We start from the raw sequence: 12,891 nt of genomic DNA, 5'->3' as shown, positions 1-12,891 counted from the left end.
GGAGATTGTATTTTGAATATCTGTTATAAGCACACATAAGCCTTGGATTTTTTTTTTAATCAACAACTTTAAATCAACAAATTTGTTTGACTAAAAGATTAGGTACTTTGAATTTTATATTTTTTTCATCTAATTTGGGTTCTCTCACAGGCTACTTCAGACCACTTTCCCAATTGCTCACAAAAATAAGATGTTCTTGTTTATGGTCTGGGATTCAGAATCTTCCAAACGATGAGGTGTGCACCCAATGGTAACTTCTGGGTATTGAATGGCTGGTTGTTTAGTCTAGGGAAGAGAAAAACAGGCAGGGGACAGGTGGTTCTTTTGTTGTTGCTATGGGCACTGCTCTCTTTGCAGTGTACCAAAGAGACTTGTTTCCTTGAAAAAGAAAGAGAACAAGAAACAAAGTGGGGATGATGAAGGGGAAGAAAAATCCCTGTTTTAATGCCTGCCAGGGTGTGACCCCCAATGAAGTAGTTCCTTTGACAATGAACAATGAAAGTGATCCTTTGACAAACAGTGGCTTTCTACCTTCTCCAAGGTGTCCCCACCAGTATGGATTTGGAATTGCTGGCTATGCCTGAGGGCATTCATTGCCAATTCATTGATAGATCTTTGCCCAAGTTTCTTAGTCCCCCCTCCAACCCAGTTACAGCATGATTTAAATCTTAACTCTTAATTATAGGATTCCTAATGTATTGCAGTATCATGTTATCTTCAAATAAGATTAATTTGTCAACTTCTTTCCCTATTCGTGTTCCCTTTAATTTCCTTCTCTTGCTCTTGCCTTAGTGCTCTCTCTACCTAGTACTTAGAGCATAATGAGGGTGTGGCTAAGTGGCTATCCCTGTCTCATTCCTGACTTTAGTGGGATTTTGTCAAGCTTTTTTTCCATTTAGGATGATTTTGCCTGTGGGTTTCTATATATTTACTATAAACTCTAGGACCAACGTCTAAGGGCTTGCACATCCACAGTGGGCTGGTCTTCCTTCCGTCAATCATTAATCAAGAAAGTGCCCCTACAGACTTGCCTACAAGCCAATCTAATGAAGTCAGTTCTTCAATGAGGCTCCATCTTTCCAGATGATTCCAGCTTGTTTCTGGTTGACACAAGTACCATTACAGTGGTCATGAAAAGGGGAGACCAGGAAAAGCCTGTGACACCAGGACAGCTTTGACCAGAAAGCCAAAAAGCAGGTTGGGAAGCAGGCCGGGAGACAAGCAGGGCTGAGGTGGAATGTCCACAGACAGAGAGACCAATAGTGTCTCTCATAGAGCTGCTTTTGAGGAACATGCACCCTAGGGGCTATTCTGGGGCTACCGTAGCTATGGAAGAGAGCAGTAGCTACAGAAAAGAACAGGAGAACAAAAAAGGAGCTTAAAACCAGTGACACCAAACACTATGGCTTCTTAGAGCCAGGATTGGGAAAACAGTAGTTATGGGCTCTTCTGAGGCAGGTGAGACCAGAGACGCAGGAGAAGAGAGGAGGCAGATGCCAACAGAGAGTACCCAAATGATCAGGGCCATGGAAGAGGGAGATACAAGAACGGAATTGAGGGCTTTGGGATGAAGGAGAGGGAACTGAAACTCAAGACAGAGGGAGAGCGGCATCCTAGTGTCAAGAACCCCAGGGAAAAGAAAGAGGGAACTGGAGAAGATCCCAGGCAACAGGATTTAGGAAAAGGAGAGGAGCCAGAAAGAACCTCCTAGAAAGAGTATCCCAAACAGGGAAGTAGGTGGAGGAAGTAGTGGGGATATAACACAAGGGAAACAGAGAGAGTGAATATGGAAGAATAAATATGCCCCAGGAGGGTACTAAGGGGGAGGAGTGGTCAAGCTACAGAGTCAGTGAGGAGGGTATCACCTTATATTCAGGTCACCCTTACACATCAAAGTCACAGCACCAAATCTGTTATTGAAGAATCACTGAGGTCTTTTGGATAAGGAAATCTAAGGTTCAGAGTACCTCCTCCAGAGCTCTTTCCTAAAGAATGAAACAGAGATTAGACTGTCAACTGGGCACACAGTATCACCAACTGGGAACACAGACATAGCAAATAGTCAGATGCATTGAGGTTGGATGAAAACAGCATTCTGCCCAGGGTCTCATGAGTAGTGGATGTGAAAACTGTGTTCCCCCTCCTCTGGAGAACACAGGAAGAGCCACATTTATTACTGTTGGAGTTGTCTAGAGAGTCAGTTTCAAATATGTTCTGTGTGGTTTCCATCCTCACGATAGGTGTTTGGGATAGGAGATGGCTAAGTAAGTTTGTTAACATGAGTGATATTGTACCTTTTGGACTAGGGAGGCACAGATACTGTATTCACTGTCATTTACCCTTTAGCTTTGTGGCGAATTTAAGGCCCCAAGTTGCTCTTCTGGTTTATCTTTAACTAAGCTGGAACAGGCAATTTGAGGATTACTTAATGTTCTAAACTGCCTCTTTCAGAATCTCTCTCCCACCCGTTTCCTCTGTGCACACTTCAAGAGCTGATGTCCTGCCAGTGTCTTGCCTATACTAGTAAGAGGAAATTTTAGCTGAATAGTTTTCTATCATTGTATGAAAATAAAACTTGACTGATCAATGTGAATATTTATTTAGCTGAACAGATTTCCAAATAAAATGTTGAAACCATGCCCCCAACTACAGCTTATAGTAAAATGATAGAGGAAGGAAATAAATTAAGGGAAACCTGCTAAGGAGAAAGGAACCAGGATTTGATTATGTGAAAGCCTCAGCCTACTCAAATTGTAAATGGTGAAAATTAAGAGATTTGCTCTCAGAAGTGGTCCTCTGTAGATTAAGTCAAGATACAGCTAGACATCTTTGTGCTAGTGCCCTTGAGGAAATCAAAACTTGAGTGTATTCCATCACATAATGGCTATTTTGAAGAGATGTGATGTGTGCTTCTCAACACAATCAAAACTTAGGGATAAGATGTTTACATTAAGGACCTGTGAAGTAATCCAATGTCTAATGGAATGAATTCCCATGAGTTATACAGAAGATCTTTACATTTGGGAAATGTTATATCAGCAGAAATAATGCCAGATTAAACTGAAGATGACGGGCTGAAATGACAAAAGCCTGTAGGATTCCTAAAATCTGTGAGGACAAAGGTGGATAACCTTTGTAACCTTATGTTGCTACTCAAAGAGACTCTCTGAGGGTCCAGAGGGAAGAGCTTTGGCTATAGATAAAGTCATAGGTTCAATACGGCCAGAGTGAATGGTCTCATATGCCATGAGGTTATTGTTCTGCCCTAAAATCTAATGAAGTTAGGTTTTGATATTGATTGGATTCAAGATTCCTTTCTTTTTATACTTTTTGTCTTTGGGAACAGAAAAAATATTGGTTATAAGTGAACCAAAGCACATCAAAAAAGCAGATACAAGATATGAATAGAAAGGAAAATTGAAATAAGAATGTGTAAATTGAAATAAGAATAAACTAGAGCCTGGTTTAACCCAACAGAGCCAAGAAATCAAGTCTAGACTTAAAGAGAGCTCAAAGTACAGCTACCAACAATATCTATGTGACTCAGACCAGAAACACACTGAGCAGTTCTTCTTCAAAAAATAGATGTTTTTTAATTGGGAAAACTCCTGTAGATATGGAATGAACACGTGTTCAAAGGAGAATACAAATAGTGTATAGGAATGTGAACCAAGCCTATTTAAATAAGTAAATTGAATCAAAATGGCTCTCAGTACTGTTTGAAGAGGTCAGTCAAGCCTCTACCTGGAAAGTATGTTTGACATGTTTATCAGTGCCCTGTAATTAATGAAAGGTTATAAAGACAGGCAGTTTTCAGCTAAAACACATTATTTCTACAATGTTAATTCAAGTGTAATTGGGGGTAGTTAATTGTCTCTCAAAATCATGGTAGGGAGGTCAGATTGCTATGGCAGATATTTCTAGACTGAGGCCTAGTCTGGACTCATTGGTGCCCACTGGTACCAATGACATCTCAAAGCCTAAGATGTCATAAAGGTCAGACCAATAGTAGAGGCTGGGGATGCAATGGGCAGGGCTGAACATTGAGTGTCTTCAGAGACCCAGTTTTGCTGGTGAACCAAGCAGAGCATACCGGAGCCCAGTCCATCAAACCATCATGTCAGAGAAGAAGAACCAAGAAAAGTCTTGCAGTGACAACAAGAACATAGAAGACTCTTCTTCTACACCTGAGGTACAGGTTCCTGTGAACTGCGTGTACCGCCTACTGCAGGAGGAGCAATATACCCCCTGCCTAGGCTCCACCACTTCAGATTTCCTCCTCGCCATGCTTGATTACCTTACCGACTACATCCTGGAGGTGGTGGGCTCCGAAGCCAACATCAACAGCCAGCAAGATGTCCCACAAGATGGAGAGAGGCAGGCAGACAACAACCGTGAACCTTCCCATGCCTTCAAGAATGCGCCTTTCTCTCTGTTTGATGAGATGCCTGGACCCAGAAGGAATGGCTAAAGAATGGGGACAGAACCTAAGGGTGGGAAGCCTCATGGACTCAGCTAGAACCATGATGGCCAGTAGCAGAGGAGTCTCCCCTGGTGTCCATGAGTACTAATAAAGCATTTGACCAAAAGCTGCTTGTCCTGACTCTTCTCAGTTTGTCTTTCTGAGTTGGAGATGTCCACAAGATACTAAGGAGGGGGTGGAGGATGGAAGTTGTGGTTAGTAATGGGTATTTGAATTAGTGATCTATAGTGACCACCTCTCTGTGGGGGTGGGATGGGCAGTGACCCTGATGGGAGGAATTGGGTGGAGGAGAGGGCAGAGAAGGCTCCCTTGTTGACTCTGAGGACAAAAGAAGCCTCAGGGAAGCTTGGAAATTGGCTGGAGTCTCACCGGCAAGTTGGATTTTCAGTATGGTAACTTAGGAGACACTGATGATGACCAGAAATTCTGCTTGGAAGTCTTCTTTCATGGGAGTGAAGGTCTCAGATCAGAAGAAAATGGGTGTTGCGGAGGGGCTCCACACTGTGGGCATGAGCTTAAGGGGACAGAGCATTCACATGATGATGGAGTGATGGTGAAGCCAGATGGAAATGGACATTTTAGAAGAGCCCAAGTGGTTAGGCATCTGGTTTCAGGATGTGCCTTTCTAAAGAGCCCATAATTTCTAGAAATTAATCACTTCTGGGTAGAAGACTGAAAAGAATCCAGCTTGCCAGATATTTCTGCTGTTCATTTGTCTGTTTTATCTCAATTCAATTGAGAATGTTATACTCTCTGGGAATACTAGTTGAATTTTTACACCTATTTTCATTTATACATGACCCACAGTTGAGTTGCAGAGTTGAAGCTATAAGCTCTGTTTCTTTGAACTTATATCACCTCTCAGGCCTATTGTATAAAGGGCTTGCCAACAAGGTATCAAACAAGGTATCCAAACTCAAATTCCACCTCAGGCAGTAAACGAAATCTGAGAAATGGTGACTACTTAATCACCTAGAGCTGTCCATCCTGCATGTTTAATCCACCTACTATGGCTTCTCTGAGATTAAAGCCTTCCTTCTACAATACTGCCCTGAGATTCTCAGAGGGCTATGTTTATTTATAATAATCCATAGCATGAGCCAGAACCCAGATTTTACACATCGGACAGCTTTTGAATCTCTGAACAAGGTCTAAGTATACTGATGGATTCCCTGACGTTACTCATCTGCCTATGGGGGACATTTCATGTTCAACTGTAACATCTGTCAGTGACCAACAGTTTATAGAAGGATGTACAAAATGTCAAAGGTGATGCTAGAATCTTCAAAGCTGGCGTGGGCTAAAGTGGGGTGAACGGTTTTAATTGAAAAACAAATGTTTGCTGTGCTGTTGAAATAAGTAGACATTTTCCTAACATGGTCACTTCTAGACTGAAGGAGGAGCAGTGGCCCAGGGGGGGCACTAATGACATAACAAAGTCTGTAGTCACAAAGGCCTCTCCTGACCAATGAAGGGCAGAGATAAGACTTGGTGGTTATAAAAGCTGATGTCTTGAGAGACCCAGTTCAGAAGAGATCCAGCGCTGAACGCAATCCATCCAACGGGCACCATGGAAGATAAAAGGCGTAAGCAGAACATATCCCGCTCCAGAAGAGCTCAGCTGCAGTTTTCTGTGAGCCTCGTCGACCACTTTCTCCGAGAAGGAAACTTCTCTCAGCATCTGAGCGCTTCGCCATCCGGGTTCCTCGCCGGTGTACTCGAGTCCCTGACATCCAATATCCTTGACCTGACCAGCAAGGAGGCCCACAGCAGTGGCAAGAAGCTCATAGGCTCAGAGCACGTGTCCCAGGCATTACAGAACAACGAAGAGCTCCATCAATTCGTCAAAGATGACAACAAATCTGTGGTTGAGAAGACACCAGAACCCGATAAGAACTGATGATACTTGGGTCTCAGAGGCTGCAGGTTCCCTCCTTAAGCCTCAAATCGTCCCAATGTCCCCCTAGCTGGGGGGAAAATTAGACATGTTATTAAAAGTGTCTAAACCATTACCAGTGCTTCTGACTCCTTTCAGTGCGCCTTTTTTGAGCTAGATGTGATCATGAAACACCCAGGAATGCCAGGGGTAGGGTGGGGGGTGGAGTGGGGGTGGGGTTGGGAGAGAAACTGTGGCTAGCACGGGGCACTTAAACTGTGAATTGGGGGTGGGGGGAAGTTTCTAATGGAGATGGTGTGAGCAGTGGCCTTGATGTGAGGAGGTGGCTGGGGGAGACGACAGAGAAGCCATTCTGGTGAGCTGTGAGAATAGAAGGCTTCGGTGTTACCAGTGTAGTGTTACCATCTCGAGTTGGGTTGGTGACAACATGTGCTATGTTGGGGGAAGACTTCATTCACGGGTGGGAATGCTTCAGGTCAGCAGGCGATGGCAGTGTGTGGGGGAGGGGCATGGAGTAGAGTGGCACACTGTTCACATAAACCTCAAGGATCGGGTATAAGCATTGCAGCTTGGAATGGAAAAGGATCCTGGCAGTCAGGATCCAAGGAGTACCACAAAGACACTGAAAGCAAAGACGTTTACAGCCCTGATCCAGGGAAAGGTTTCCCCAATGTAACAACTCTGCCTCTGCAGGGGAAGGTTTCCCCAGCGAAAGTGTTACAGCTCTGCTCAGGTCCCCAGAGTGTAACAACTCAGCTGCACTGGGGGAAGGTTTCAAACCCCAGCGAAAGCGATACATCTCTGCTCAGGTCCCCCGGAGTATAACAATTCAGCTCTGCTAGGGGAGGGTTTCCCCCAGCGAAAGTTGTTACAGTTCTGCTCCACTCTGCTCCACCAAAAATTGTTACTTCACTTATCCAGAGGGCGGCCGGGACCTGTCCTCAGTACATGTGCTGGCTGTTTGGAACCTGGGGCTTATACAGGGACACTTGGCTCAGCCTGGGAGGAGGGGACTGGACCTGCCTGGACTGAATCTACCAGGTTGAACTCAATCCTCGGGGAGTCTTTGCCCTGGAGGACATGGGAATAGGGGGGGTGGGCTGGGAGGAAGGCGGGGGGGGGGGGGGAGGGGAATCCGTGGCTGATATGTAAAATTAAATTAAATTATAAAATAAAATTTAAAAAATTGTTACTTCTCTAATCCACTCCATTCCTGCCAAAGAAGGTCTAACCCAAACCTCTTAGAAGAGATTTATCGGGAGGAAAGAATCAGGAGGGTGGCTGCCTCTCTGCCAGGGTGGGAAAGGGCTGTAGTTAATTGAACAGGTACAGGGCTTATATAGGGCTTCTTAGGGGTGGAGTTTTTCTAGGGTGAAGTTTTTCTGGATGGGAATCGGTCAGATTTCAGTCCCTGAGCCTGGACAAGCTCAGACATGGGCTGGATTTCATGCTCAGACATGGGCTGGATTTCATGCTCAGACATGGGCTGGATTTCATGCTCAGACATGGGCTGGATTTCACGCTCAGACATGGGCTGGATTTCACGCTCAGGCATGGGCTGGATTTCACGCTCAGGCACTGGTTGGTTTTTGTGCTCAGGGATTGATTGGTTTTGTACTGAGTTGGTCAGGGGCAGAGTGTGTTTCTTTGGCTCTGATTTCAGGGCCAAAGTGTATTTCTTTCACTGGCCCTTTTTAGCTTTCTGGCTGTGGTTTCAGGGCCAGGGTGTGTTTCTTTCACTGGCCCCAGTTTCAGGGCCAAAGTGTGTTTTTGGGGCTCTGGTTTCAGGGCCAGGCTGTGTTTCTTCGGCTGGCTCTGGTTTCAGGGCCAACATGTTTTCTTTGGCTGGTCCTTTTACCCTACAAGGGGTGTTTGCGGAACACTGAGGGGCAACAGTGAAACCAGAAGGAAATATACAAAACAGAAACTATGATCTAGGCTTTCCCTTGGAAAAACTTAATCCTCTGCCTCATTTTAAAAGAGAGGATGTACACAAGGGTTAGTTCGTGCCTATGGTGCTAAGATGTTGTGTGGAATATGTGATTCAGTTTCCTGTGTACACTGATAAACTAAATAACAATTGTATATAAATGCTATCTGGCTTAAGACCTGCATTCAGGCAGGTCTAACTGGTTACAGAACATTGGTTTCTTCTAGTCCAGTCAGTTGCCTTTAGCGAGAATACCATGGAGTTAGTCATTATACTCAGATACCTTTTTTAAAATAATGCTTTTTGGGTGAAGCCAGCCTAGTTCTCAGGTTTGAGTACTAGGTTGTTAAACAGCTGTCTGACACCGAAAAGCCATTTACTTGGCTTATGCCTGAGGCTTAGGGTAGTCTAAAACATAGCCCTCTGGGTATGTCACAGTACAGCATCACAAAGGAACTGACTTAGTATGGGAGAAGTTACAGGAGAGAGGTTGGTTAAACATGAACTTTATAGTTCATGCAGTAGTTTAAAGTCCCAGGCTTTCTGGCGTCCTTGAGATAGTTCCTTTTCTGGGCATGAATTTGGAGGTTGGACTTGATTCAGCCATGGCTGGTAAAGCTGTTGTAGAATCAAGGATAAACAGGAATACTGTTCTCCCTTTAAACATTGTGTTGAGCCATGTCTATGGGCTTTATAGGAAACAAGGAGCCCATAGGGAGCACAGTAGAAGCCTAATGAAGCCTCTATCAAAGGCCCATTCTACAAGCACAAGGAATCTAACCCTCTGGGGTGGTAATAGGCAGTGTGAACACTGATGCCCTTAGGAAGTCAGGAGCCCACCCAAGTATAGTCTTTATGCCTTTATGAGAAGTGAAAAGGAGAGGGTGAGAACGGATTCCCTGTAGCTTGGACAATTTGAGACAAACCAGTATCTATTGGTGCTCTGTTGGGAGAGAGCACAATTAAATACCAGAAATAGGTTCATACTGTAGCCCCCATGCTTTCCAATAGGCTTCTTAATCAGGTCTGTGATCATATCAATGTGATGGTAGGGCAGGATCAAGATCCGACATGGCTCAAATTAGCACACAATATCATATTAAGAATTGATGTGCATTATTATAGGTGTGTGACTATTTCTGGCTAGAATTCCAGAAATGCCTATAATGATGGCACATGGAAAGTTAAGTCAGGACAATAAGTAGCTCAGGGCAGCCTTAGCTACATAGCACATTTGGGGACAGTCTAAACTTCATGATCATGCCAGTCACAGCAGTACCCTGCTCCCTGGTATCAACTTCTGTCTTAGTGTTCTTAGTCAGTTACTGTGAAGAAACACCATGACCAAGGCAACTCTATCAAAGAAAGTATTTAATTGGGCCTGGCTTACAGTTTCAGGGTTTAGTCCATCATTATCATGACAGGAAGCATGGCAGCACACAGGCAGAAATGGTGTGTAGCTAGGAAGTACATCCTGATCAAATGGCCAAGAGAGAGATTCTGGGCTTGGAATGGGCTTTTGAAACCTCAAAGCTCATCATCAGTGATACACTTCCTCCAACAAGGCCACACCTTCTAATCCTTTCAAATTGTGTCACTCCCTGGTAACCAAGCATTCAAATCTATGAGACTATAGGGGCCATCCTTATTCAAACCACCACAACGACTAACCAAACAAGAACACAACAGCAATAACAAAATTAAGAATTGATAGAAGGATCTTGTAGCAATTGCTTGGTTTGGGCAGAATACACGGCTTGAGATATAAGAAGACTTCATATGGGAACAGAGATGTTTTGAAAGCCCATATCTGCTGATCCTTGCTGACTTTCTATAGGACACTGCCAAGGGAAGACTACTTTTCAGAAAGAGCCTTTAATATTTTCAAAATAGGATTCTAACAAGAAGTGTTCTTATGTCTTATTTCCTAGTGTAAAAATTACAGAGTGATGGGTCAAATTCTAGTCTAGGCATCAGCTGTGATCATTAGGACTGGCATAATGCTTTAGAAGGAACATCACTTGGCCACAGATATATAAGATATAGGTATTTCTATCTGACTCAAAAGGTCTCAATTTCTGACTTGTAGTGAAATCAAATTGCCTGAGAATGTATATAGTTATATTTAGATAAAAATGATTAGTTGCTGCCCCATGAAAACCAGATCAAAGCCCACTTCCAGTGACACACCACCTCCAAAAATCCATACTTCCTTGTAGTAGAATATTATTTTAAGGTGTGTTACTTTTGTTTATGTTGAATTTTTTTAACTCTGTGAAGCTGTGTTACTGTGCCTGTCTAAAATACCTGGTGGTCTAATAAAGAGTGGAATGGCCAATAGCGAGGCAGGAGAAAGGATAGGTGGGGCTGGCAGGCAGAGAGAATAAATAGAAGGAGAAATCTTGGAAAAAGAAGAGGTAGCCAGAGAAGGAAGAGGACTCCAGGGGTCAGTCACCCAGCTACACAGCGAGCCATGGAGTAAGAGTAAGATTTACAGAAGTAAGAGAATGGGAAAATCCCAGAGGCAAAAGGGTGATGGGATAAGTTAAGAAATGCTGGCAAAAAACAAGCCAAGCTAAGGTCAGGCATTCATAAGTAAGACTAAGCCTCTCCGTGTGTGATTTATTTGGGAGCTGAGTAGCCACTTGTAAGAACTTTCACTTGTGTTGTGCTTGGGACAGGCCAGACAAGTTAGGAGAAAAGGAATGGGCTTATAAGCTAGATCTTTGGATTTGGTTTCTTGGTTATTGTGTCCAACTGCTCAGTTAAGCTGTTCTAGATAATAGACTGTCACCACTAACAAGGCCTCAAAGGTAGTTAAGTGAGGACATGATGCGCCACCCTGTTGCAAGATCCTATTCTCTGAATAACCAAGTTCTTCTCTTTTTACTGGGATTTGAGACAGTTCATGAAGACAAAAACCTGCATCCTGCAGATGAGTTTAGGTCTCCCAAGAAGAGAATATTAGTATTTTCCTTGCAACAACTGAACCACAGGTATTATAAGGTTCTGTTTTCTTTGCCTGTTTTTTCACAAGTAAGGATTTTGTATGAATAATGCAACTTAAGGTCAAATAATCTTTCCATGATATGCAAAATAGGTGGTGATCAAAATATTTGTAAACATGATTTACTTGATTTTCTTGTAAGCATGGAGCAGGTCCTGAACATCTATATTTTAATCAATAGCAAAGATAAGTTTGATATGTTTCCTTACTTGAAAACTTCTAGAAGATACTAGACACACATTAATATAGGTTATAGTCAAACATCTAAAAATAGTGACTGAGGGTTGAGGATACAGCTCAGTGCTATAGCATGATTAAGCCTTAGGTTCAACCCCTAGCAAAACAAACAAATCAATCAATCACTAAGTTAATAGCTGAAACCATGCCACTATAGTGTTGTTTATTATTGTCAGCAAGGAATGTACTGCCAGAACACTGGTAAATTAAAAATATTTAGGACTCCCCATTATTTAGTTCTTTCCCATTAAGTGACATACTTTCTAAACTACTTACTAATATTTCCCATGCCCTAATTTAAGCATTAAATGATATGTATTATATAAAAATAAGTGTTCTTTGAAACATGTATGATTGTTATGTATAAACTATAAATAAAATGAATTAATATACAAAAATAATCTATGGCATGCCTTGAGGACCTCTTGTTAAATTAAAATTTTACTTATTTATTTTTTGAGCTGGGAATGGTAACAAACCATCTTTAATCCCAGAACTCAAGAGGCATCAGTAGGTGGATCTCTGTGAGTTTAAGGGCAACCCAGTCTACACAGTGAGTTTCAGGCAAGGCACAATGACATAGTAAAAATCTGTTTTTAGAAAAAGGATATTTTTTGAGAATGTCATAAATGTAAGTACACTGTACTTACATAATTTTCACCCCTCCATCTTCCCCATCCAGCTCCTCCCCTGTTCTCCCAAGCCCCACTTGAATGCATGGCTCTTCCATAATTAACATTCATTCACCTCCCATCCCTACAAAACCTCCTTAGTCCACTTGTATAGATGTGTGTTTAGAGCTGATCATTTGGGATAGGAGAGCCTATCAGGAGCCTTTTCTGTGAAAAAAAAACAAAACAAAACTATTCTCGCTCTTTGCAGGTATTCATTACCTGTGTAACTTTTCAAAGAAATTTCTCCCATTCATGTAGATATGTTGACTGGTGTTATCATTATATGGGTCTTGTTTAAGCAGTCATATTATTGAGATTTCACAGATGCTTTGTGTAGAAGACACTGTCTCCCAGCAGGGGTACTGGTTGTCTGGCTCTTACAATCTTCCCCAACCCTCTTCTGAGGTTTAGATGTAGAGGATGCTTTGTAGACATACCAATTGAGACTGGGAGTCCCATGCTCACTTGTTCTCTGCATTTTGACCAGTTTTGGCTTTCTATAATGACCTCTGTCTTCTGCAAAAAGAAGTATCTTTGATGAGTGTGAGAGCTACACTTATTTGTGTATATAAGCATAAGTATTTAGAATACAGTTAGAAGCTATATCAATTTAGAAAAATGTTACTACTGGGGAGACCATCTTGACTGAAAATTTTTTGCATG

General features: G+C 42.7%; 3 protein-coding genes across 11 annotated transcripts in view; all 3 read left to right on the top strand.

Annotated features, from left to right (window-relative positions):
* Positions 1 to 12,891, top strand: part of Sytl5 (synaptotagmin like 5) — a 271,854-nt gene that overhangs the window by 111,543 nt on the left and 147,420 nt on the right. The gene's annotated exons all lie outside the window — the stretch shown is intronic.
* LOC128112873 (huntingtin-interacting protein M) lies at positions 4,118 to 4,509 on the top strand. Its single transcript, XM_052742309.1, has one exon. It carries the CDS (start codon positions 4,118 to 4,120, stop codon positions 4,469 to 4,471), a length of 354 nt encoding a protein of 117 aa, XP_052598269.1. The 3' UTR covers positions 4,472 to 4,509.
* On the top strand, positions 6,054 to 6,383 carry LOC128112931 (histone H2A-Bbd type 1-like). Its single transcript, XM_052742434.1, has one exon. It carries the CDS (start codon positions 6,054 to 6,056, stop codon positions 6,381 to 6,383), a length of 330 nt encoding a protein of 109 aa, XP_052598394.1.

The sequence above is a fragment of the Peromyscus californicus genome, unplaced genomic scaffold (assembly GCF_007827085.1).
Source record: "Peromyscus californicus insignis strain IS unplaced genomic scaffold, ASM782708v3 Scaffold_10__1_contigs__length_136768540, whole genome shotgun sequence".
Classification (NCBI taxonomy): Eukaryota; Metazoa; Chordata; class Mammalia; order Rodentia; family Cricetidae; genus Peromyscus; species Peromyscus californicus.
Note: the sequence above shows the minus strand (reverse complement) of the source record. Positions and strands in the feature narration are given on the sequence as shown.